The sequence below is a fragment of the Struthio camelus genome, chromosome 1 (assembly GCF_040807025.1).
Source record: "Struthio camelus isolate bStrCam1 chromosome 1, bStrCam1.hap1, whole genome shotgun sequence".
Classification (NCBI taxonomy): domain Eukaryota; kingdom Metazoa; phylum Chordata; class Aves; order Struthioniformes; family Struthionidae; genus Struthio; species Struthio camelus.
In genome coordinates, this window is record NC_090942.1 from 221558025 (window position 1) to 221585190 (window position 27166).

The window sequence follows — 27166 nt, forward strand, 5'->3', positions numbered from 1 at the left end:
ATTAATACCGTTGTTAAAATAAGCAAGCTTTTGCCCCGGGGACGGAGAGGACCCCTCCAAGACTTTTGAGTCCTGCACCTGGTTTGTTTGCTGGTTTGTTTATTTGTTTGGACTGAAGAAGGGGGGGAAAAAAAAGGGGGGGGGGATCCTTGAGAGCTTTTGTCTCCTCCTGGCTGCTCCCCGGAGACGAAACCGGGATCGTGTGTTTACTAAGTCGCAGCCCTTTCCTTGAGCTCCAGGTGCCTTAGGACTTGGAAGAAGTGAGAGGCAGAGTTAATGAGGTGAGAAGGAAAGCAGAAGGGAAGGAGCAAAACCCATTTGTTGTAACAGATCAGACAGACTGAAACATCTGCAGGGCATGGGCACCTGCGTTAGTCGAGAAATGCCGCTTTTATTATTTGTCTTTTCTGGAAAAAAAATATTTGTAGGACTTGGAGAGAAGGAAAGGAGAGATGAAGAGCTAAAGTTTTGGGCTCGTCTGAAATTTATCTTTTTTTTTTTTTATTTTCCCCCTTCTTCTTTCCGAGCAGTTACACAAATCTTTTTGAGGAGGGGAGGGGAAAAAAGTGAAATGGCGAATGAAGCCGTGCCGTACGCAGGGTTAAATGGAAACACACAATCAGACCATAGCTCGAGGTGTAATTCAAGCCATACGTTGTGTCTGTCTGTTGACTCCAGAGGTTCCATCAGGAGCTGGCGAGGGAGGGGACTGAGAGGGGAGAATCCAAACTTTTCCGTGGTTCATAAACCACTCCTTTGCAATTCGGATAATAGATCCCCCTTCGCGCGACAACCCGCTAAGCCTCGGCGTTAACGATCGCCGGTGCTCTCTCTCTGCTTTCAGGTGGTTCATCTCCAAGGAGGAGCGGCATCCAAACTGAAGGAAATACCTCGCTCAGAAAATCAGGAGGACTCCTTTTTAATTTTCCTTCGGAAAAGCTGCTTGCCTTCTGAAAGCGGGCGACAGCGGAGAAAATGAAGCTGAGCCCGCAATTTTTGTTAGCTGGTTTTCTGTCTCTGATTCTGCAGATGGGGATTTGCTATGGAATAAAATGGATGTAAGTATCTATCTATCGCTCTCTCTGCATTTTCCGTCTTTGTAGTCGTTGCTGTTCTACTACAAATTTATGCAGCTTTCCGTGCGGCGCTGCTATTTGAGGTGCACCGTAAAGCCGTTTAAAGAGCAGCACTGCATTTCTCGGGGCATTCATTGGTTTCAAGTGTGTGTACTAGGAGCTTGTGCTAACAACATGCCTCGATCTTCTTTCCAAAATATGCATGATTTAGGCTTGCTTTTTCTTCCCCTCATTGATACCAAAGGAAAGGCACACACTTGAACGCTCACATGAGCCACTTAACGAAGTTTCTAACGTTAGCTCCTACCATGCTGGGAAACTCTCCCGCTGGGAGCACCGATCATGCTGAGTATGAGCTGAGAGCAATAGGGACTGCAGTTAAGATAATGCCACCAATCTCCAGCCATAGGGGATGCTTGACAGATAACATGGGTTTTTTTGTGGACCTTTTAACCTTTGGATTTTGCAAAGGGTGTTAAAAAAGAGGCGGGGGAGGAGGGCGAAGAAATACCGGGGAGTGTGGTCAAGTCTGGATCCAGTTTCCTTGGAGGTAATGTCACTGCAGCATTTACAAACAAAGTGAAAACATCACTGACTTATTTCTTGGCTTAAGCAAGTAATCAATTAGTTGCTTACTGAAAAATAAACAAACAAGCTCCCTCCAACACCCCTCTGGTTTCACGGCCTCGATGACTGATCGGTCCTTTGTACTTTGGTTTGAAGCTGGGCACAAAATAAATAGCAGGATGTGGGTTAACCCCAAATGAGGATCTTTTACAAAAGAAAAGGCAAAGTAAAATGTGATGCCAGGAAGAGTTTGTTGCGTTAGGACATAGTACTTCAAGGTGAAGATCTTGGGGTTAGGCAAGGAAATGGGGACAAGAGGTTCCTATTTCATTTCTCTTTCTGCCGCGGACCCTGTAGTATGTCTCATTCCCATTTCAGTGCCCTGGTCGTTGTTATTTGAGGCTACGCTCGCACCACGTATTATAGAAGTGGGATTTTGGGTGTCTTGCCTGAACCAGTCGCCTCGCTGCCCCGTGTGCAGTCAGTGGAAAGAGGCACTTTCGGATGGTCACGCGCCTTCTCCAAAGAGAGAGATGCAACGTGAGAGGCTGGGGATACCCTCTGGAGATGCCAGTTGAGACGAGACATCCAACTTTTATGGGCATCAAAAGAAGCAGGATGAATCTCAAATGAGGGTATTTAAATGCAGAGGGTCAGCAAGAGGGACGGTCACCTACTGTATGGACACAGTGCGTCTTTAATGCACTATGTCCATACTGTCAGGACCACCTTGAAAGTGGAGCGGAGTTAGGACCTGATTTACTCTCTACCGTACTGTCTTTACACCCTATAGCTAAATTACATACCCCAGACAAGTGGCCGTTGCCTTCAGCTCCTCTGCCTCATCTGGAAAACACACTTTTCCTTCTGCCAGTTTTCTTGAGTATTTCACATCGTCACTCGGATGTGGCGTGTCATTGAGGAGGGGACACGCAACGCCGCTGGGACGGGCTCCTCCAAAAGGCAGGGGCTAGATTAACTTCAGAGGGAATCTGATAGCTCTGTGACGGGACGTAGACGTGAAAAAAGGCTGGAAGGCAGGGCAAGGTTTGTGATAGCGTTGCTGGCAAAAGCAGCCTGGAAGTGGTTAAGCGGTGGTGAGGTTTTTTGGTTTTTTTTTTTGGAAGTTGGGGGGACAGCACTTGAAGGACAGACGCTGTGGTTGCCGCTCCTCCCCTTCCCAGCAGACATATCCCCCTATCGCAACCTGAGTGGGGAAGATGAAAGCTCAGATTAAAGTGGCATTTGAAGTATGAATGACATCCAGATGCACTGCCAGGCTTGACTCACACCTGTTTAAAACCTGGTGGGAAGCCGTACTCCCTGTCTGAGGGAACTTCTCACAGCCGGGACACTGCCAGCTGGGATTTTACAATGCACTGCTTTTTGCGTTTACCCGTTCTCCTCCCTTCCTCAGCCTCATTTTTCAATGAGGCCAAAGAATTTTTTTCCCTCCATGCTATATTTCTCCTAGTGCATCCATGAAGTTGTACCAGATTTAGGCTGCTGCCAGCATTTGGGCTAAGGGACCGTTACTCGAAAGGATAAACCCTTGGTAAATTGTGCCCGTTGCCTGAGAGCTGCAATCACAGCCCAGGACTCCCATGTGCTGGGCACCTTGCAAAAAGCCCCTGTACCTTCCCTCCGCTGCACGTGCTCGCAGTTGGCCTGCAAGACTTGCAGATAGGGAGGAAAAAGGAAGGTAAAAAGAAAGAGGAAAAGGATAGGGAGGGAAAAGGAAAGTACAAAGAAAGAGTGAAGTGCTAGGGAGGAGAGCGCATGGCATTTTCGGCAGTGGGTTTGTCTCAGCGGTCTCTCCGTTGGGCCGTTGTTGTAGGCATGGTGCCAAAGGCGAGCTTCAAAGAGGAATGGAGGGGGAAAAAAAAAGATAAGGAGGTGGTTTTGCCAGATGTTTACAGGCCCCTCCTGAGCACGGAGAGCACCGTGGCAGAAAGCCTGGCGGGCCCTGTTTGGAAGTCTGAGGGAGAAGGAGCCACTGATATGAGGGGCGATAGGAAATTCAATTTTGATTTAACGCGTGATGTAATTGCAGGGGGAGAAGGAGAAGAAAAACACCCTTTTCAACTATTTCGGACTTCCCTGTAACACAAATATCCCCTGCAAATTACTAAAAGCAGGGAGAGCATAAAATGTAGCTATTTGTTTTATTTTATTTGGCTTATTTTTTATGAGTTCTGTGGTCCAGATCCCCAGCTGTTGTAAATCGGCACCGTTCCTTTCCCTGCGGCGGAGGCTTGCACCACCGAGCATCCCGTGCCGTATGTGGAAGGTCGGTGTCTTGTAAACCTGCTCTTGCTGTGGGAGAAACGTCACGTTTTTGACCTCTTCCATCCGAGCTCCAGGGAGTAATGCGGGTGTAAAGTCGTGGGTGCAGACAGGTTGTTTGCTGGATCAGGGCCATCAAAGAGAGGTGGCTTTCCCGTTCAACGCATGCAACCCCCTGAGTCTTATTTCTGCGAGCTGTTTTTTGCAAACGCCTTCACCGCCTGAGCGTAGGCCTTTGTCACGCTGCTTTGTGGTGCTGGTCGCGTCACGCAAGATGAGGAGGCGAGGGGAAGCCATCGATTTCAATGAGAGATGTCTCGTGGCCAGAGCGTGTGGGGAATCTCTTGCTTTATCCACCTCCTTTGCATCCCCAGCTTTTTAGCTCCCCAGATTTGCTTGGGTTTGGCCGAACCGGTTGCTGGAGTGACTTGTTCATGGTAGTGCTGAAAAATAGGTGAGCGCTAGAGGGAGCTCCAGCCAGAGGAACATCACACAGGTCTGCCCATGGTGGGGCATTTAGGCATGGATGGGCTTTAGAGGCACTTACACCTACCTCCCAGGGATGCCTCTCCTCTGTTCGGGCACCAAGGCACATGTCTGAGTTTCATCCTCAGTGCAAGAGCTGAATTGCAAAGAAGCTGAATGGAGCAGTGACTTTTTGTGGGGCTGTAGACTCAGGGCAAGATCAGCCTCAATGCCAAGTCGTGGCATTAAGTATCTGAATGTTTTGAGGTGGAGCATGGTCTTTTTGGACAGTCTCTGCCTGTCTCTGGTGTGGTGGCTTGGCTAAGGCCTGAGCCCTTTGGAGCAGTGCCTGCCTGAGCACTGTTTTCAGGCCCTTCTGCAGGCCGTTCCTGGGGTGCGAGGTCAGTTTTGCAACAGCGATGGCTGCACAGTTTCCATGATTAAGTCATGGCCCTTCAGAAGCATTCAGTGCCCTTCTGCTGTGCATTTCAGTGGCCCCAGGATCTCCCCCGGCACGCTGACCTCGAGCCCACCTGCACTATCACGGCCTTCCTGAAGCCAGCACTTTATTCTCTCAGCTTCAGGCCACGTGCTTTCAAAAGGCAGGGGGGGAAAAAGGACAGATTTTCTGCTTTCCGTCAGTGTCTGCATCTCTTAGGCTGAGGTGGGGCCAGGACAGCAGGGCACAGGCGCCTGCAAGGAGACAGGTCTGCCTGGCAAGGGGGCTACATGATGAGCTGCCGTGAAAGGACCACAGGATCCGGACAGCGGGAGGGGAGAGGGATGGTGGTGGTGGTGATGAGGCACTGCTTTGAAGTCTGCTCTTCCCTCTTAACTCCATAGGCAGCTCAGGAAAATTGGACAAAGCTCCACGGCCTTCTTCAGCAGTAGGTGAGCCAGCTCACAGCTGGCATCAACTTCAGTCAGAGCTTGGGCTGGAAGTCAATGGCCTTGTGCCCACCACTGCCAGTGCTGGATTTGGCACCGTATCTGAAAGCAACTCTTATTTTAAGCTTTTACTTCAGTGATTTCTTTTTTTCTCCTCTCCCTTTTCTTCCCCACCTCTCTATTTCTTTTTTCTTTTTTTTTTTTTTTTTACTATATAAATCCCTCTCTTCTGTTTGAAAAGGCTTTGGGTAATTGCTCAGCCACTGGAGCAACTTCCTAGGGTAGGTGGTGGCTTTCCCGCTGCTCATGGTCAGAAAGCTGAAGGTGCTCCCCAGCAACCCTGTTCTCACTCAAACAGCGGTGGTGGGCTGGGCTTCGGGGGGATGTGATGAGGTTTCCTGACCTCAACTGCCAGAAGGTTAGATGAGGCGATCATAACAGTCCTGCAAGCTTTTTCCAGTTGAAAGCTTGAGAAAACAATGCTCCTGCAGATTAAAATTCTTAAATGAGATCTAATGACCCCCCCCCATCACTGCCTCTCTTTATTGAAGTTTACCCTACACTTCAATCTCCACAGCTATGTCATCTTGTATAAATCTTTTTGTTTCAGCTAAATCTCTGGAAGATTAAAGGGTTTAAGAATATAAAAGCAGGAATTTCTTTATACAAAGCAAAGCAGACAATTTGGGGCAGAAGTTCTTGGTTTCATCAGCATTCCTTCCGTGATGCCTTCTTGGATTGCGTCACACAAGGGAGAATGGGGAAGATGCGCTCCAGAGAGCGTATCCGAAAGAGAAAATCTTTCCATGCTTTAAGGATGTTTTAAAGGGTACTAGCCCTGTACCATTCAATTCAATGAGTATTTCTCCCTTTAGCTTGACTAGGAGCAGGCACCTATGCCCAGTGGTGCTGTAAACTAAATTGTGTATGTTTTTCATTGATGTCTGCTCAGCTCTGAAGGTACATCTCCCATACTGCTTCTCCTATGAATAGTCTTCTCATGGAGCCCAGATTTGCAGATCGGGGCCTATACTTCTCAAAGGACCAAACACTGTAGAGTATTCATGTTTTCAAACGAATTTATTAACTGCCCGAGATAATTAAAAGAGTAAACGAAAGTCATGATCCATCTATGCATCATATTTCCTCTGTAATTACGTTTATGGTTTTCTGTCAGTATCCATAACTTCAGTTGAAAGCCTTGCTATGCTATATATAAAGCAAGAGACATTTGGTTTGGAACCTGTTTATTTAAAGGGATGGGTCAAATATATATATATTTTTAAAAAAACAACCACCCCTCAGTTGTCCTGAGCTTTCTGGAGATTGAAGGATGGATTGAAGGAGAGTCAAGGGAGGGGAGTCCAACATTAGCAGGAGGCAAATGTGAAAAGCGGCATTTATGGGATGCCATCAGGTAAAATCCCCACGTGCTGGTTCTCCGAGGCAGTACATGAGTGCAAAGGATGGTGTTTCATAACGGCTTTTTCCCAGCTTGATGATTACAGGCTGTTCTGTCGACTGTACCGCTGAGGGCTGCTTTGTTTTGGCTTTATATGCCCCTTGCCCCTTGAGCTCTAGTCTCCCTCCCAGCGCTGGCGGAGACTGAGTGAAGAAGGGGTAGAGACCCCATACCACCACCAAATCCTGCTATAAACAAGACCTTCCTGGCTGGGGGAAGGGGGTTTCCCTTCCATTCGCCAACAAATGGGCTTTACTCCCCAGCAAAGTCCTTTGCAGGTGGGTGGATGTCCCTCCATGGTGCCAGAACTTGGGGAGCAGGAAAGGTTGCGTTTGCTCCAGGTGACCTTGGTGCCTTTCCCTGGGGAGGGTTTAAGGAGACAAGGGGGTGGGATAAGACATTTGCGAACATATGACAGAGATGGAGCAAACCTAGGCTGTCAGGGCCCGGACTAGATGACCTAATCGGTCTCTCGCATTCCTGATCTGTGATTTATAAATGCACTTTTTGGTCTCAGCAAGTGAGTCCAGTAACTGTGAGTTTTCTTTTCCATCTCCATTACTTTTTCCTCCTGACACTTGGAGATGTTTCCAATTATAGGTTCTCACAAGTAAAGGCATGAAGTTCAGGCCTGGGAGATGTTCAGAAAACACCTTCCTGCATCTTGCATTTTTATTCTTGGTGGGGTCCCTAGAGATCAGCTCATTCGACAAAAAGCAGTCATTGCTGCTTTTTGCTGAATTTTCCCCAATGGGGCTGCAACACTTTCTCTCTTGACCTTTTGGCAGATCTTTTCCTCTCTTTCACGAAGCGAATCTCTTACTTGTGTTACAAATCTGCTTCTCTCTGGCGGTGATCATCTTAGGCCTTATGTAGTAATGCCATACTGCAGTGGTTTCTTTGTACTGCCATGGACCCCTTTTTTCACAACCACGGCTAGCTTCAGGCCAAATTCAGCTTTCATCCCAACCTGAAGATTGCTTTTCTGCTATTTCTGATTTATTTGTACTGGTGAAATGCAAGTGCCTGAATATGACTTCCAGGTCCTTTAAAGATGTCCAGGACATCTGCACAGGGCTAGCAGATATGATGCAGGACCTGAGACATGCATCCTTCTGGAGGGGCAACCCAAGGCCTCTAAAGTGTCACTAGGTACCTCTAATTAGGTAACTGAGCTGCTCCCCCACGGTGCAGTCTCTCTCAGAGACCTGGAGCGTTCCCTGTTTGCTGAAGTTCGGGGTATAATGGTTTCTCATTGCATCTGCCTCACCTTGCCTGCTTATTTTCCTGTTCAGGACATACTGTGCTGGAGTATTTATCGTCTTTACTCTATTAGTGGCGATCTGTGTTGGCCTCTTGCCTAATTTGCGTTTCAGCCCTTTCCTGAGAGTTGCTGATAGGCTTTCTGGGATAAGTTTTCACAGGTTTCTGGTGCCAAGTGCTAGGGGTTGGATTCATCTTACCCAGCTCTGTACTTCTACAGCGCAGACATCTGCACTCGGTGCCTGAGCTCAGTGCCTGAGTCCCTCTACAGCCAGTGCTTAAAATGAGCACTTCCAGGGCATGAGCTGTCTTCTCCTACTGTAGAGCTCACAAGTAAGTCAGATGAATTACACCGTAGACATGGCTTTTCCTTTCCATGGATTGAGGAAGGATCATGGAGGACTATTGTGATGTCCCCAATTGAGGAGGTTTGCAGTAGGGTGACATGACTGCTCTGCCAAGACTCGTGCCTCTAGCTTCAAGGACGTGGTTTTTGCAAGCTACCTGAGCACCCACAATATCACTAAGTTCTGTCTCCACCAGCTCAGCACTGATTCATATCTAATGTGTGGTGAGCTGCCTTCAGCTGCCTGTCTCCAGACAGGGAGCGTTGCATGGGCTTTGCCACAGTCGTACTGTGCAAGGGACAGAGATAACAACAGGGTAGAATTTTTTGTCAATTAAGTATTTCATTTTTTTTCTTCCCCTTGAAATTCACTGGCCAAAGCTTCTGTTCTCTCTATACTAAATGAACCTCTTTAACTATATGTATGACGTATATATTTATATAGCTAGCGGAGTGGTGTTTTCCCTTCCAAGTTTGCCACTGATTATCTAGTGCTAGAAGTGCCAAATTCCAGCCAATTGGGAATTTTTCAGCTCAGACCTACTCAGCCCTAGCAGGAATCGTAGCTTTTCCCTATTCAAAGAGGGGCTGGGGTTAGGAGTTGTATGCAGCCCAGAGAGAGCGCCAACATACACACTGGCTGGTTCAAGCCAATCTTGAGGGAGTCTGTGGAACATAGATGTGTTTTCCTGAAAAATGGAGATCAGAGCTAATACCCCCGATCTTGGTTTGCGCTCAATTTTAGCTCTGTTTCCATCTCATTTAACTTCTGAAGGACATGGATATTACAGCAATAAAGTGAAATTTGCCCAGAAATGTGTATAATAAGCCAAACTAACCAAGATGGCTTAGGATGAAACTAAAAGGCAACACATTTAACAAGGAGAGAAGGAAATATGTGTTAAGGCAGTGTGCTGCCAGGATCATATGCCAGTTACTGATGCAGCCAGCTAGAAAGTTGTTTTATGGGAATGAATAACATTTATGACTGCCCTAAGCAGGTCATAAAGATACAGAAGGAGTTACATACCAGGCTTCGGCTGATCACTGTGGGTGCTTGGGAAAGAATAGCACAGCCCGGTATTATGCACGACACCATTTGCTTGTTTTTCTTTTACCTGGAGCATGAAACGTTGGCAGTTGCACACTAGAAGAACCAATGGTTTATGGGGTGTTGTTGGTTTCTTGCATGGCAATATACGTGCTGGTACTAAGAGATCCATTCTCAGTTTTGACCATGATACCCTTTGTACACACCCCTGTTGTGCTTCTGGACTACATTTTTGGAGACTGTGGAAACAGTCTTATCTTAGCGCAACAGCAATGGAATTGGTGAAACCCTTGGCTTTAACTCTAAGGAAAAGCATCTGTTTTGCAAACTTGGTGGCTTTTTCCTAGGCCTGGCCGGGGATTTTCTCTGTAATTAATTACATGACATTTGGTATAATCCTTAGAGAGTGTGTGAGACAGATGCTGAATGCAAAGCTCTGATAACACCAATCTCACTTTTTCTCTGAATACCACAGTCTTGGAAGACCCAGCTTTCTGTTATCGAGGAACTGATGGGTCATTTTTCACTCTGCTGGGAGGTCTATCGCCTTTATTCTTCAGTGAAAAGCCTTCCCATGAGGAGTCACACATTCAGTCAATTTGACATGCTCCCCAGGAGCTTTGTCCTGCCTCCTCTAGATGATGGAGAGAACTGGCCACTTTCAGAGGATGATTCTTCCCATCCTATCTTAAATACCTACCTTAGATGAGACAAATCACTCTTAAAAGTTGTCCATCTCTCTCCACTGACCACAGGGATGAGCTTAAACTATGCACTTAATTTGCAGAGGACTAAAATTAGGTTAGATCCACATAGGCCACACTGTTTGCTCAATCAAAGGTAGTGGGGAAATTAATGCTGACCTGAAGATTAGTTCCTGCAGGTTTTAATGCCTTTTTGCATATTTTGTCTCCTCAGAGCTCTGTCCAAGACTCCTGCAGCTTTGGCCCTGAATCAAACCCAGCACTGCAAGCAACTTGAAGGCCTGGTGGTTTCCCAGGTGCAGCTGTGTCGAAGCAACCTGGAGTTAATGCAGACCATCATCCAGGCGGCACGGGAAGTGATAAAGACCTGCCGTAAAACTTTCTCAGACATGCGGTGGAATTGCTCTTCCATTGATCTGGCTCCTAACTACCTGCTGGACTTAGAGAGAGGTAAACAGCACTACTGGCTCAGCCAGGGACATGCGTGAGTAGAGCCGGCCAGCATGTGTGTATGCGTGTTGAGGGCTGGGAAGGGTCCTGGTGCCATGGGGGGACATGGAGGAATTACGTAGCGTGGTTGTTCTGATCTCTGAGACCACATTTGTCATTGCGGTACCAGTCACACCTAGGAGCTCTTGAGTCCACCACCTGGCCTCCCACAGCTCTTAGCACACATGCTACCAATCTGGTTTGCTCATGTCCCGAGGAGTTGTGACTCACTCCCTCACAGCCATGAGACTGTCGATCAGCGCATGGACACCTGTCAAGCAGCACATGCAAAGCGTGAGGCTGCACGGTCAGCTCCCCTGTAGGTCAAACCATCCTTGCGTGCGCCAAGATGCACTGCAGCCGCACAGTCTCCCACGCTCTCCCATACCTCTGCCCTGCTGTCAAGCAGCATCCAGCACAGGGGTGAAAGCAAGGAGGAGAAACCATTGTGAGGCTTCCTCACTTGCCCCAAGAGTAGACCCATGCACCTCCCTGCCCTGCTAGGATGCTGTTGCACATGTCGAAGAAGGGCTCGCTTGGGAGATTTGCTCCAAGCTAGTGATGCCATGAGAGGTCTCAGCTGCAGTGAATTGGTGTTCTGTGGGGCAGAAGCTGTGCAGGTCTCTTTCTGGGGAACATCTAGCTGTCCAAGGAGCTGAGCTATAGTTCTTGTCTCTTCCAGGCACAAGAGAGTCAGCATTTGTGTATGCACTTTCTGCTGCCGCCATCAGCCACACCATTGCCAGAGCCTGCACAACCGGGGACCTCCCTGGCTGTTCCTGTGGTCCCATCCCAGGTGAGACACCTGGACCTGGGTATCGATGGGGAGGATGTGCAGACAACCTCAACTATGGTCTTATCATGGGGTCCAAATTTTCAGATGCTCCCATGAAGATGAAAAAATCAGGATCACAAGCCAATAAACTGATGCATCTGCACAACAGTGAAGTAGGGAGACAGGTAACAAATCCACGAGAGTTATTGCAATTGTACAATCATCTGTAGTGGTTGGTCGCTCTGTGAAGTTCACTGTCTCTATCAGCTAGCGAAAGGAGCAAGTTTCTCCCAGGTGCTCTAAACTCCTTTGGCCTGCTAAAGGCTGCGGCTGTAACTCACCCTGGGACTCAGAAGGCCCTGAACACTATTATCAGCCCAATATAACCGTGGGTGGGATGTCTCATTGCCACCCTCTCCACAGCCAGGGGTGGCTCTGGCCTGCTTACCTCAGGAGGTGTGGTGGGGACGGGTCCAGCAGCGCTCTGCCAAGGGCGTTGCATATGTGAAGTGCTGTGTAAGCGCAGAGGATTATCATCTGCCAAATGAATTCAACAGCAGCTGCCTCCCAGCCATTTCTGCAGCCGGGGGGGGGGGGGCTGATTTTTATTTTTTTTTAACTGCTTTGCTAGTGAATATTCCTCTGTCTGGCAGAAGCAGATTTTAACAGCTCGCATCCAGCGGATGTGCCAATGGAGGGATAATGCTTAACACGTGCACAGCGCTTGATGTGCGCTGAGGAGCAAATCCCCACCGGAGCCCTCCATGAGGCTGGAGAAACTGGGCTGAGGGATTGTAAGGGTGAACCCTGCACCTGCCCTTGAGGCTGCAGTGGTTCCCTAGGCTGGTCCCTTTGTAGGGATACCTCTGGGTGAGGTGGGGGACAGGAGCTACAGCTTAGTCCTTCCAGGGCTGCCTGCACTCAGAGGCTGGGTCTGGGACAGAAAAAACATAAAGCATGTTGAGCTTGTTGGCAGCTTATTGTCTAGCTGTGGGTTGAACGCACCTTTACAGAGCACCACCATGCCAAACTTGCCTCCCCTGGGTGTTTTCCTCTACCATTCCCTGCACTTCCACTCTTTGTGCTTTTTTTTTTATTATTCTTGTAATGTCTTAAGTTTTTCTTTTAATTGCATTGGGCAAATTCCTTTTTGGGACAAAGTGTCGTCATGGCTGGTGCGTTCACCCCTTGCTGGTGGTGTTCCCTGCCATGTCCCACAGAAAAGAGACTAGTGCAAAACCAAAATAAAAGGCTCCTTTGGCCCGTGACCTGCAGAAAGGCAGGGTGAGGGTGCCCTGAATACCTCAGAGCCTTCACATATCTGTTACCCAAAGCCTGAATCTACTGAAGGCAGTAATGTACGTTAATTATCTATGTATGAATTGCTTTGATTTCCAGCTCCTTAGAAATTTAGAGGGTGTAAATGCAGCACTGCGTAGATATCTGATCAAAATTCGTAATACTGTCTGTCTGTTTGCTGCCTACAGAGGTGCCCTGGTGAGAATAGTCCTGGGCTGACAGTAATCACCAAGGAGCTGCAGGGTTTGATTCCCTTTGCGCAGTAGCTACTCTAGTGTGACTGTGCAGAAATCAGAGCAGCAATCCTTTTCTATAAGCAGTCTCCATTAAGACAGTACCTTCTTTAGTAAGCTGGTGAGATGCTTGGAGGTAAGAGACGGGCATTTCCTAACTCCTGCATTCCTTTTCGCAGGTCTTGAAAGCCTCTCTTGAAATGAAATGTAAGTGCCATGGAGTTTCTGGGTCATGCTCTATCAAGACCTGTTGGAAAGGCCTTCAAGAGCTGCGAGACATTGCATTGGACCTCAAAAACAAGTATTTATCAGCCACCAAGGTTGTTCACCGGCCCATGGGCACACGCAAATACCTCGTGCCGAAGGATATTGATATCAGGCCGGTTAAGGAGACAGAGCTGATCTACTTGCAGAGTTCGCCTGATTTCTGTATGAAGAACGAGAAGGTGGGGTCACATGGGACCCAGGACAGGTGAGGGTTTCCGCAGTGCGTGTTGACGGCACTCTGAGCCTCAAAGAGGGAAGGGTCAGAGGGGATCATGTCTAAGTAAGAAGCAAGTAACTGTGGAGGTAGCACATGCATGCGGGTAAAGGACATCTCTAACTTACAGAATGGTCCACAGATGCCCAAGTCTTTCAGTGGTGGCTGTGGCCAGGGCAGGGCTGCAGATGCCTTTTGTATTATACAGGCTGGCACAAGGTACCTTTTGAAGTTCTTCAGGAAAGTCATGTAGGCAGCTTACCTCTTGTAATGATCAAGCATCTTTTTTTTTTACCGTATTGAGTTCCTCTAAGTCATTTCTTGCAGTCGTTGCTCATGTGGTGAGTTGTTATTATGTGTTAAGGCTACTCTTAGTAGGCAAGTGTTAACTCCATTAGAATCAGTATTCTCAGGTGGCCTTAAAAGAATACTGCAGGCTACAGTGAGGAGTCTTTAGGGTTTTTGCTTCTATTGCATTTTAAAAAGCAAGGTATGTTTGCATTGCTAATGCCGCCGCAGAGGAATTTCTTCATCCCGTTAATATTAGGGATTTAAGATCATTAAACCTCCACTGGGCATAGTGCTGTCCCTTTCCCAGGAAGCAGACATGCTTGTCTCTTCCCATGATCCGTTTAATTCCCTCCAAGACAAATCAGTTCCCCCTTCACTAGCCTGAGCACCTCTAGGCGGGCAGCAGACCCTTCACCAGCTGAACAGCTGTATTATTTCCACAATTTTGCAGGTGACGTTATCTGCCCGGAGTTAGCAGTGAGCCAGTCCTCCAGCTGGACGTGCCTTGCAGGAAGTGTAGTTCTCTGGATGAGACACACAACCTAAGGTCCAGGCTATCTGTGGCCGTTAGTACCCCAGGGTGTCTGTTAAGTGAGGTGCAATGGCTGGGTTTTGGGCTGGCTCATTAGCTGCTGTCTATGAACCTGGCCTTCTTCAGCTACTGCCTGCATTCTTCCTTGCTCTTCATGTTACCTGGTGGTGCAGTCTCCGACAGTCATGTTGCTAGGTGAAGGCACCTGCTCTTTTGCAAGGTCTCTCCATGGAAGCTCTTGTAAGACATAGCAGTCTTTCCACTGTGCATTGAGAAGTTCAGTGGGAAGAAGATTTTACTGTAGCAGAAGTGAAGTAAATAACCCGGACTTACAGATACATCTTCCTTGGATAGCTTTGATTTGTAGGAAGCGTTTGGTGAGACGGCTTTAGACAATATGCTTTGGCAATGGCCATTTAATCAGTAACCGCAATTCAGTACAAAATATATCTACATTTATCTAGCAGAACTGACCTGGAGAAGACGGTAGCTGAGTGACAGAAGGCAGAAGGTGACTTTCTCTGTACAGCAGCGCTTATCTAGCAGCTCCGCAGTGGGAGTGCTGGGCTGCTGTTCATCGTTAGCCCAGTGATGGAACAGCAATTAGCAAGTGAAGACATTTATGAGTCACTGCGGATTGCAGAGAAAAAGCATGTGCTGAAAATGTTTTCTAAAGGCAAATGTCATTTCAATGGAAGCGATGTTTTTGTGGATTTGTGTGAATTTTGATGAATTTGTGTCTTGAAAAAGACCTCTTTGTTTTTTTCCACTGTTTTGCAGTGAAAAAATTGGGAGGTTGTTTGGAAATTGATTTTATATGAATTGCGTGAAATCAGCAGGTTAAGCTGTGTCAAAACCAAAATAAATTCACTACAAATTTGCCAAATGAAACATTTTCAGTGAACTGAAATGCTTTTAGAGGGGAGGGAACTGAGACTTCTTATTCATCTAATTTCAGTTTACAGCAGGTCTTGCCTTTTTTATCCGAGCCTTGGATGAAAAATATGTCAAGGTCTTGAATGCTTTTTTTTTTTTTTTGTGAGGATAGGAAAATGTGTGTTTCAGGCATCCGTTTATCCTGAGCTGGGTGACAGCAGTGATTGTGAGCCTGCCAGGGGAGGGTCCATAGGAAGTGAGATTGAGTGAGGATTTAGAGGAGCGAGATATTAAGGCAGGAGGAGATGACTTTAAAAAGGAACCTGTCAAGAAATTCTCCTTATTCTCAGACGTGCAAGACGATGTTGGCTGTGGGAGGGAAGGAGAGAGATATAGTCCTGTGTTGAGTCATAGGTGTTTCCCGGGCCGAGTTGCAAGGTCATGTGTACTTACAGTCACTTTCCTTGTAACTCATTGTCCAGATCTTGAGAAGATGCCTGGCGTCTCCGATTTGGCATGTGTAACACAGGCCATAGCAGCTCGTTTTCTGAATTAAATTAGCAGAGGAAATATGTGTAAAATCCGCACAACGTGTTTGCAGATCCATCCATTCTTCCCTGGGGGAGTAATGAAAAGGAAGGGAGCTTAAAGTAGCCCTGGCTTCCTCCTTCTCCTGTGGATGCTTGTTTTTCCTCCATGATTTTTTTCTCATGGAGAAGACATTTAATATTTCTTAAACGTGGTGGCACGGGGTTGCAGAGATAGTGCCTAATGACAGAGATGAGGAGAGCGGGAACACAAAAGGGCCACTGTTAGAGAGGGCAGGAAAAACATGGTTTGCACTTGCTCCGCAGAGATGTAAAATGCTCACGGGGAAATAGCCCTGACAGGTTTTTATTTTATACGTCAAATCCCAGGGCCATCTTAACATTTGATCCTTGTGCACATCAAACATTTGGGGAGACCTTACTGTTTCCTGCTAGGTTAACTTTTAAGGCCTTTTACGACAAATGTAATCAAAAAGAGATTTTTTTTTTTTTTAGTGATTGCCCCTCAATTTGCGCCCCATGAGACTTTGGATCCGGGCAGCACTGGCAGCTTTTCAGCCCCAATTTCTGCCCTGAAAGGTGTGCAGAGGGATGGGGACCGCATGGACCTGTGCCAAAGCCAGCCTGCCCCCAGGTCCCCTCTTGCAATATTAAGTTACATTTTGTGAGCAACCTGCCAAGTTCCCAGTCAGAGAAGTAGGCGCTCATTTGTGCTGCTGGTGGAAGGACTGTAGTGAAATTAATAAGGCAAAGCAAAAGGAGGAGGGTGGAAAGCGGCATCACAAGCGTGGTGTGGTGTGCCGACGCTTTTAAACAGTTCATTTTTCCCATTACACGTGGGATTTTAAAATTCACATTGCCTTTTTTTTTTTTTTTTAATTTTCTTAAAGAAAACGAGCTCTTTTGCATCATCCTCCCCTCTCCGCCCAGGTGTGGGGCTCACTCAGAGCACGGTGGAAAGAGGACCGAGGTTGGTGGCTCAGTTGCAACACCCTGAAAGTATTGGGTTTCAGTGTACGCTGTAGGGAACAGTCCTGTGCTGGCAGGTGGATGGAAGGGATAATCTAATCGGCCACTTCCATCTCTACCCTCTCTAATTATCCCTCGCATTACTTGGACTTATTGTGCACTTTTCTGGCCAGAAAGGGAGTTGAGTTACCTTGTGGTGGAACTGCGTGAAAAGTTCCACTCAGAAAACGTGAACCCGGCTGCTCAAAAGCCTTTCAGAGCTCTTCGCTGAAAGACTTTCAAAGCCTTATTTGAAATGAACCTGAACTGTTTTTTAAGGCACCTTGGCCTTTCTTGGCTTTTTGTTGAAATTCGAAATAGTTTGGAAATCTGCATGCCTCCAAGTGGTTGGGGTGTATCCAAATTTCAAAGCCAGGGAGCTAAACCCGAACCTGAGATTTGAAGCCTCACAACTCTTTGAAGTGCTCAAAATCTGATGAAGGAGCTGAGTTTTGCAACTGTTGTCCAAGGCTCCTGCAAACAGGCTTGCTGTAGCCCCAGCCCTCATCGATTCCGGCCAGACTACTTCTGCTTATTTACCACCATCACACTTTCATAGCCAATAAAAACAGTCTGGAGACCAAATCTAAAGAGGCTGATCTGTGGAGCAGCATGTGAATTGTATGACTTTCGATACAACCAATCTAACCGCAGAGGGGAAAAAAAAATTATATTCCTGTTTCAGAGCTTTCTTGGAAGAAAACACCCTATAACTCATCTTTTAACGAGGTAGTTCAGCTTCCCCTGCCTGAAAAATTCGTTATCAGGTTCAAGTAAAACATGAATAAAAGCAGATTATGAAATTGGGATCTCTTTTGTGAGAAAAGAAGCAAAAGTATTAACCTTCTTTATCAGTAGGGTGCAGCGTATCATATTTCAAAGGCTGTTTAAGGTCCCTTAAGGAATCCAGGGAAAGGGAAATTCTGCCATGCATGCAAAAGCCTCCAGCTCCTGAAGTCTTGCGGAGATTACTGAGCTGTTTATTACTGATCTTTCCCAGAGCAGCCTTGGAGCCAAGCGAATGCTTCTCCCTCCGTGCTGAAGATGGAAAAGAGTTTTCTTAGGCTGCAAAAATCAGGCTGCAACACTGTGGGCAGCAAAGGGCGAGAAAACAATGACACTAAGCCGGGCTGATCCGCCACCTCTCCTTTGGCCATGAATGTGACCATTCCTTTGGAGGCTGTTCCTTGCTAATATATTTGTTCATTTCTGCATTATAAAATACTAGTCCTAAGTGCCTCCCAAGGTATCTTACGCTGATGTATTTTATTGGATAGGAACCTGCATGTAATTACTGAGCATGCCTGTGCGGATCGGCAGTAACTCGTTTAGCTGCAGTGCCTGAGTGGCAATGAAATTTCTTAGCAGAAGTACTCATATTTACATTGGGAAAAGTGATAGTTATAGGTAAACAAGAGCATTTGGTGGGGTTTTTTTTGTTTTTTAACTGCCTCTTTAATTAAAGTCCTATCAGTGAGTTAGGGCACAAGAAACAACATGCTGAACTTTGACTTTGATTTGGTTAAAATTTGTCTGATGATTTTGGAATTTTTGGAATTGTTATCAGACATGCTACCTTTCGTTTAAGAGACCCAACAAATAGCGAATAACAAATTCAGGGAAGTTTGAACCCGTTCCACTCTGACAGACCTGAATTTGACAGTAAAGTTTCCTGAAAACATTTGTGAATAATGAGCTTATTGGTGGAAAAAGGAAGTTCACACAGAAAAAGTGCAGCAGATGGTGAATTCAGAGAGAAAAAAAAAAAAAAAGCCCTTAAGTCAGCTATCCTAAAGATATTCACTCCCTTTGCATCAAAACAGCATTGCAGTTAGAACATCAGAGCCAGAAAGGACTTTTCACAAAGTCTAATCTTTTTAGCAGTGAGACTGAATTGAGAATACCTGGGCCATTACTGAAGTGATTTGTCTGATCTGTTCTTAAAGCCGGTTTCCCTAGGCAGCCTCCACAGTTACCCTAGACAACCTATACCAGAGCTTTCCTATCCTTAGAGTTACCATGTTTGTCCTAATCCGGATTTTCCTTTTTTTTTTTGGCAAATCAAACTGATTATTACGTGTCCTGCCTCTTCTGGATATGAAGAGCATTCACTTGCTCTCCTTTTTACCGTGACATTTAACAGATGGGAAAGCAGCTCTTCTTGCAGACTTTTCTAAACCAGCTCCTTCAACCTTTTCTAGTTTCTAAATCGTTCCTCTGGTTTGCCTGGGAACCTTCTCACATTTGTTTGGATTTTTCTCAAAGCGTGATGCCTGCTTTGCATTTTAATTCACTTTAGCAAAATGCTCTCAGCTCCTTTTGGCCTAACGCTGTCCCATATTTTTGAAGCTCACTCCGTATTTCTTCATTAATGAAAATACAGGCTGGTTCTGGGATCTCCCTTGATACCTCCTCACTGACATGAAGTATTGATAACTCTCTTTAGTACAGTTGTTCACTGGCAGTCCCTTGTTGTTCCCTGTGAAAGAGAAAACAATTTAAAAATAGTTAAGATCCTGCTCTCAAAATTGTGTATAGACCCTACTCTTAAAATCTTATATGAAAGTTGTGGACTTTGACATATTTTTAATGATGCCCATTGTGTTACCTGCTTCTTGGGAGAATCAAATGAATTATTTTTCTCTCTCTTTTATATACCACTATGTGTCATGACATTACCAAAAGAAGGGGTACTGAAGAGACTAATAGGAGTCTGGTTTAAAAGAGAAAGAAGAAAGAATCTCTACTTAGAAGTAGAGTCTGCTGGAACTTGTGGCCACAGGAGTTTCTGGAGGCTTTTTCCATGAGTTCATAAAAGGAAATCCGTGGACAGTATGCTCAAAAAGGGATACTGAAAGGTCCAGGCAGAAACCTGCCTTCTATCATCCGTAATACAACAGCTCTGGATGCTGGTGGAATACGAGAGGATGGACTGCAGAAAGTGGCCAGGTTCATGTTTTCCTCCCTAAACAGCATATCCCACTGCCATTGCAGAGTGCTGGGCCAGGCATGCAGTTGCTTTGACCCAGCAGAACATCTCTTACTTTCTTATAAGCAGCTTCTACGCAAGATCAACAGGGCTGGTGGAGCTCCCAGTGGACATCTCGTCCACCCCGTTGTCCTGTGCCATTGTGGCTGCCACATATGCAGAATGGACCTCAGTTTGGCTCTCAGGTAGAGCTGTCACCTGTGCAGCCAAAAAAAATCTATGCTTACATCTGCTGATAGGACAGACATGAGCTGGGATCCACAGAGAAAATGCACGTAGCATCTCCCAGTAACTTTTAATGGGGGGAGCATCATCTTATTTAGCTTCAGTCATTCAAAAGTTAGGCAAGTAAGTCGGTAGGCCACTGTTTGCATTCATAGCACAGTCAGCTCAACTCCAGAGCACAGTTCGTCCCGTTCTACCAACCTATCTAGGAAACAGTCTTTAGTACTAACTGGAGAGTATCCTTTTTCTTGCATGTTGCTGAGAGATCTGAAAGAGCTCTTCCAAGTGGGATGGGAGAAGATGAATAATTTTTGGGTAGAGAAGGAGTAACTGATCTTTCTTTTGCTTACTAGATTGGCTTGCTCAAACGCAAGACTTGGGTGGTTTTAAGAAGCGCTAGAACATACTGCCTGTCACCTTGTGCTCCTGTCTGGGATACTTAGATTTCCATTGGAAATCCTCCTGTAGGTCCCTACAGAACAACACATAAACTCTGCACCTCCCTCCTCTGCAAGAGACTATAATTGATACTTAAGATGAAAATTCACCTTGAGTTAACTGTGAGAATCCTTAGCCTCTCCATCTGGGGCAGGATTCTCAAAAATGCCAAGATCTCCTTGCCCATCTCTGTAGAGAAGCCACCCCTGTGATGTAGCTGATTGGACTCAAGGGATGATGTGCAGCAACGTTTTTGCAAATGAGGGCTGGTAGGGTGAGACTGTCGACAGGCAGATTGAGTAGGATTTGTCCAGTCAGCAGGGCCTGCCTCCTCCCATCTTGCCTAAAAAAAGGAAAAAGCACGGTGGCAATCTGAAGGCATGTTCCTGAGCCAGGACCTTGGCCTGGATTATGACTGAGGCATCATTTTTCACTGGTCGTCCAAATGCTTCTGGAGGTTTGGTTAAGATGCAGTTGACTGCATTCACATTTTCTCTCTGAGACTCTGGAGAAGGGCATTTCTCTGAGTTGCTGGAATTGTGCTGGACTGGGCCCAAAACAAACGAGATTGAACTTAACCCATCAGCAGGGAGCCTGGTGAGATTGCAGCCAAGGTCTCTGACAAGCAGACACTCGGAGGTAGCTTCTGTGGGTAAACTCTGGTCTTTGGGCTTCTTTGTCTTTACCTACTAGCTCCTTGTACACATAATTACAGCTGGAAAAAAAAAACTGCCTTTGTTTTAGCTTGTTTAAAAAAAGTTAAAGATTATTCATCCGTCCCTACAATTTAAAGCAGAAAACAGAATATCTAGTTAGTGGCATTGTCAGGAAAGTTTTCTAAAAACGTAGTTATGGTCAGGATGGGGTCAAAAGCTTTGTTTTGGATATGCAACCCCCTCATTCCCCTAAGAATGTCCCCGTTCCTTGATCCAAAAATTGAGGGAAGTTTGGGGGATTTTTAAACAACTTTTCCTTTCTCTATTTCAGGTTAAGTGGGATGGGTTTGGCTGTGGGAAAGCCAGGTAAATCAATGCTTTTTTTTAATATCTGCACAAATCACAGGAGTGGATGTAAAGAGAGGGAGATTCCCAATTCCCAGACAACAGGTGTAAGAGTTTTGCTCTGTATTTGAATGGAGTAAATTTGACTGCAGGCTGCTTTGTACGTCGGGGGAATATCCTTGATGGTGAACTGGAGTTAGAGTGGCACTGTGTCATCTCTCCTGCCAAGTGCAGCCAGCTCTCCTTTTCCTGGCCATTTTCATGGCTGCTTAGCACCAGGTGGCATGGATGCATCATATACCTAGTGTTGTGCTTCTTCAAACTCCTGCTCCTTGCTAGGTGAAACTAGGGGCAACAACCTTTCCAGCCACCGGTAAAGCTGAGTAAGGTTTTCAAATACCCTCCCCTCTCCTAATGTCAACACTCCTGTATTTGAACCTTTTGCTCTGAATATTTAATGCATTTACTAATACATTTACGAGGAGTCATTCTGAGGTTTCCTGGTGGAGGGGCCCTGGTTCGTGGGGGTAGTAGCGATGCCTTTGGTTCAACGTTAGGCAAACACACTCAGTGTGGTTGCAGACTTCAGCCTTGGTAGAGGCTTTCAAAGGTTTGTAAATATTTACACACACTCCCGAATGAGGAGAAGAAGGGGGGAGCCTTTAAAAACTGAACCTGGAGAGGAATGTGAGTCAAAAATAACAAACAGGAGGCCTGCCTGAGTCAGAAATAAATAAGGGAAGAACAAGAACGAAATCTCAACACCTCATTAATCCCATAACTTCTCCTAAAGCATTACCTCATGAGGAATTCCTATAAATCTCATGGATTTGTTTCCATCTATTAATGGAGTGCTCAGCTCGATAGTCCAACTCATGCTCCTCTCCCCTTTTCCTACCCGAAGCCAGGCTTAAAATGGTTCTGTCCAAAATAATTAGGTGGAATAAGATTTAGGGGAGATGTCAGTAATTCCCCACGCACTCCAAACTGCCTTTCTTTTACTGTCCAGGGGCTCCATCCAGTTTGCAACCTCACTGTGCTGAGGGCGTAATGAGATCTTTTACCCTAAAGTGCTAATGTCCAGCCAAGCATCTGACTAGACATGAACATTTCCACCCTGGGCTACCTTTACAGCAGCTGGAGAGATGACATCTCTAGGACAAGAGTCATCTCATCCAAAAGTCAATGCCTGTTGCTCTTGGTCAACTGTGAAGGCAGCCCAGGCTGACTGGCGGTGGTGAGGGTTTCTGTAGCGTAGAGCAATGTAACGTACTCTAACATCTAAGGTCTGAGAAGATTAATCCCTCCTGGTGGGAGGGTAGAGGACAAGAAAGGAGGGCCATAAAAGGCAATATGTGCTTGAACACGGGATCGGTTTTACCTCTTTTCTGCTTTATCAGAGCAGTCTTTGATGCCAATGGGTTTTTCACGTGAATGTGTTCTTCCCGCTATCATTGCTGACTATATTTTCAGAAGCCATGTTTGATGAAGTATCTTAGGATACTTCCCACTTCGGATACTTTCAACTTGAAGTATCTTAGGAGAATGAGATAGCTGGTTTTTGAGAACGCTTGAGCATCCAGTTTTGCAAAGTCAGGTCCCTTCTCAAGGTTTCTGGCGATCAAAGGAGGAGATTCTCCAACTCATGAGTTAGTTACTTCTGAAAACTCAAGTCAGCTGCTGGAAAGCAGACAAGTGAGGGAACCCCACACAATGGCAGACTTATCCTGATGAGTCTGGATGTAATTAAAAGCAAAAGCAAAACAAGCAGTAAAAGTCCGTGTGATATTTGGCAACGTGTCATCCCACGCTGTATTCCTGCCATGCTGCCAGCTCCTGGGTCAAGACTTGAGGTGGTGTACAGCCAGCTCCCCTGCTGTTTGCATCGGGCTGGGAGATACTTGGAGGGGAAAGTGCAGAGTCCTGCCTTGCTTGTATCGGTAGTCATTTCCCTGATATGGTCAGGGCTGGATAATGGCTGTAAGAGTCTGCTCAGGAGCTTTCTCAGCCTGGGATCCTTGGCATGGAGTCTGTGCAAATAGTCTTAAGCGCAGGATTCCTCCTCCGTCCCTTTTCAGGTTAGGCAATGTTGGGCAAACACCAGTGTTTGTCCTTTAAGGGGATCATCTTCTCCCAGCTCCCTGCAAGCAGCTTTGGAGCCAGCCTGGGAATACGTAGCACTAGGGACCACGAGTTTTTGTTTCAGTGGAGGTACCACCATCGCTTCTCTCTCTTGCCCATAACGGAGCCAGGGCCTGGATAACAGGCAGCCTGAATGTCACTGAACCTGAACCGAGACTCATGATGGAAATTAAATGCTGTTTTGAGTGTCAGAGTAGGTGATGTGAATCCTGTCTGGGGTTTCAGAGCAGGTGATGTGAATACAGCCCCGGGGTCCTCCCTGTGTCCCTTGCAGTTGTAGAAAGCTGCCTGGCCAGGTGCCCACCTACCACTTGCTTGCTGCAGCTGAGGCTCGAACGTGCTGGCCTCACCCGGCGCCTTGCAGAGCCGTCAGGCCCCAATGCCGTTGCAGGCACTGACCCATCCTTGGCTTACAAAGCCCTGCGGGGATTTGCGCTTGCTCACCGCATTTCCTTTGTTCCAGGCAATGCAACAAGACCTCCAACGGGAGCGACAGCTGTGACTTGATGTGCTGCGGCAGAGGCTATAACCCCTACATGGACAAAGTGGTGGAGCGGTGCCACTGCAAATATCACTGGTGCTGCTACGTGACCTGTAAAAAGTGCGAGAGGACTGTCGAGAGATACGTGTGCAAATGAGACCCGCCTCGCTCCGACCAGGAGCTGAGACGCCAGCGGCACCCAAGCACTATTCACAGAAGACAAAACATTTCCCTGACTAGATGTCGTTTATCTTGTAAAGATACAGACTTGAAGAGAGATGGTAGGAGGAGAAAGCAATTATACAAGCAAAAATAGGACCCTTAAAAAAAAAATGTAAAGAGTGGGAGGTTTTCCCACCAATAAAATGATCTCTGAGAAGACAAAACTCATTTGGGATGGTATCTTCTTCCAAAATATTTCCTATGGTTGCCAATGACGTCCAGCCATCAAGTGCCTAAATATTTTGAGAAACAAAAGTAGAAATTTTCCCAAGGGGAAGAAAAACAACTCTTATTTGAAAATAACTAAGGCCCACACCTGCTTATGCCTTCTAGTGCAGGTATTGGGTCTGCATTAGGACCATCCCAGAAGGGAAAACACTACAACGTTTCAGCAACAACCGTATTTGTTGCCAAAGACTTAATTTTTAGCATGGAAGCATCCACTCAGGATGACAAAGGTGGAAAGATTTTCAGGTTACTCCCCTGAAACGAACCAATCATTTTAACCTTTCTTTTATGCAGGTCTGTGACTTCAAAGCTACTGCTGCAGGAGAAGCTTCCCCCCGTTTTATTAGAGCTGATTTCGAACTCAGCTATTGACAAAAACCCATCAGATACCAAAAGCAGTGAGGGTAGGATACCCTGAGGAGGGCTTTGGGGGCACGAGGTCCACAGGATCGTAGTGGAGCTGGCAGGATGCAGCAACAAAGTCAAAGAGAAAATAAAAAACAATTCCCGCTCGCTTTCTCTGTTGCCCTTTGGATGTTACGCCCTTAATTACTGTCGCTCCACTGTGTTGGGCCACCACGTCCTTAGGAAATCTGCCGCTGCCTCTTTTCCCCCAGCAAAGCTGTTGACTGAGCACTGAGAAACTCCAGGGTCCTTAGCACTGCCCAGCCCCGGCTCTCAAAAGTGCAGGCATGAAGGTTAACAGCTAATTCTCAGCAGACCAAAGTGGGAACATGTGAATCTTTCACGTGGCCCTGCCCTGACACAGCAAAGAACCACTATCTGTGGCTGTACATATTTTCTTTTGTACGCGAACATACAGAAATATTTATAAGATATATCTCGCGCTTTCCTCTATCTTACTTTATACATAAGTATATCTATATATTATAAACAAGGCTTAACAATAGTATGAAATAAATGCTGAAGTTACTGGTGCAACAGCAAAATCCTAGAATTCTTATGTTTCGTTCAAGGACATTGTTTCTTACTTGGAAAGCTGCTCTAATTTCCCTCCCAAAGAAGGGAAAAGAGGCATTTGCTGGCGTGGGATAGAGACGTTCCACTATTCCCTATCTCCCCAGCCTGTTCATTTTCAACAGAATTAGCCAAGATACAGCTGAGGCAATGAAATGGAGCATTTGGAGAAAGAAAGTCACCGTTCTCATGCTGTTCTTTATACCAGCGATCATTCTCGTCACTAAAATTTCGTGGTGCCCTCAAGCAACGTATTAACCTATGTGACTCATAGCTGTCATGAGTGGTTTGTTCCTCGCTCACACATGAGGAGAAGAGTTGCTGTGCAGTGGAGTTTTTACCTCTGATTAGGTTCCCTTTGTCTCTCTTTTTGCCATGGACATCCAGTTCTGCGTCTCTGTTGTGAAAGAAAGCACTGGAGAAGGGTGTCTGCTCCAGGAGCGGGGTCTGTGAAGGCCTTCAGGACTTTTGGGGGGACCATTGTTACCTAGGCAGAGAGCTGTAAGCAGCCAGCAAATCTCCTCTCTGTGGACGAAACGTCTTGTTGACCTCAGCGTTCGCTCAAAAGCGTCCAGTGTTCCCGTAGATCCCTGGATCCACGTCTCTGGCATCTAGAAGATAACCAAAATGCTGCCTCAAAGCCACTGCACTGAGAGAAGAAAAGTGTGACACACTTGTGGACCATCATCTTTTTGAAGAAAAGACGCGGCCGTACTCAGGGGCGGGAGGAATTTCTTCCTGGCCAAGTGTATATACAATAAAGAAATGACATGCACAGGCCGGTCTGTGGATCTCTATGAGGAATGCTCTGGAGCCCACCACAAATTCAGTTTCTGACCTCCCTCCACCCCTCCAAAGCCCTGGCACCCCAGCTCAGTGCCTCACTGAGTGAGCCTCAGGAGGCTCACTGCCTCCTGGGTGCAGTCAGCCGACCTCTCCATCCTCTAAAGTGTGCGGGGGACAGCAGGCACTTTCTTAGAGGGAAATATGGCCGTAGCACTACTGTCCTCCTCTGAACCCTTCATTCCCACCCAGCCAGTCTCTAGGAGGCAAGTGCCTCTGACATGTCACTGCACAGCCCCCAGAAATTGGGAGAAAACTGCCCAGCATTGCAGGTTATAGAGTAAAACTGGAGATATTTTATTCTCCTCGGCTACTCTTAGCATTACTGTAACAGGTCTGATCTCCTCGCCTCCCTCCCTCCGCTAGTATGTGCTGCCAAGAGCAGGCGAAAAGGGGCCTTTGGTAGTTTGTCAGTGGTTTGTGTTATTGTCACCCCATAAAAGCTGGTGGACTCCAATGTCTCCACAGTGTGGTGTGATGAGTAGAGGGTGTCTTTAGGCTGATACAAAGACAGGTTGGTGGCAGGAATCCCACTGCTCTCTGAAGCCAGAATTTGGCTTTGTTCGATATGCAAAGACATGGTCAACTTTCATTCTCTTAACGAGTTTTATTTTTAATTCCAGTTTCTGATGAAGCCAAAGAGTCAGGGATGTACTGACTGAGGGAAAACTTAAGCATTTCAATTCTGTTCTGTAAGGACTCTTTTTCTTGCTCCCTTGCTGATGTCTTGAGTCTTTCAGCTTGGCGAAAAAACAGTGAGGTGGAAGAAATGCTCTGTATGCACATATGCACATTGTTTTCAGCTGCACTTCACTCCTCTGGTGTCAAACTGTTGTTCCTCATGTGCGTTTCCCGTGTCAGAAGAATCAATATCATTGCAAAGCGTGAAAAGATGTGGGTAAGCCTACCATTCATGTGTGGTTCCTCAGACCATTGAGGGAAGATGACCCATAAGAAAGCATTAGCCAGGAGGTACATT

The 27166-nt window shown here is 46.5% G+C and overlaps 1 protein-coding gene across 3 annotated transcripts; it reads left to right on the plus strand.

Moving 5' to 3' along the window:
- The first annotated feature begins 844 nt into the window (after positions 1–844).
- Positions 845–26118, plus strand: WNT11 (Wnt family member 11). Of its 3 annotated transcripts, none has more exons than XM_068930737.1 (6): positions 845–1058; positions 10323–10558; positions 11280–11393; positions 11478–11557; positions 13084–13376; positions 23899–26118. In XM_068930737.1, exons 1-6 carry the CDS (start codon positions 976–978, stop codon positions 24071–24073), a joined length of 981 nt encoding a protein of 326 aa, XP_068786838.1. In that variant the 5' UTR covers positions 845–975; the 3' UTR covers positions 24074–26118. The 3 variants fall into 3 exon arrangements, with proteins under 3 accessions (XP_068786838.1, XP_009686617.1, XP_009686616.1); XM_009688322.2 differs by adding an exon at positions 21280–21314 and having other exon boundaries at positions 11280–11557; positions 23899–24220; XM_009688321.2 differs by having other exon boundaries at positions 11280–11557; positions 23899–25306.
- Positions 26119–27166: the final 1048 nt, after the last annotated feature.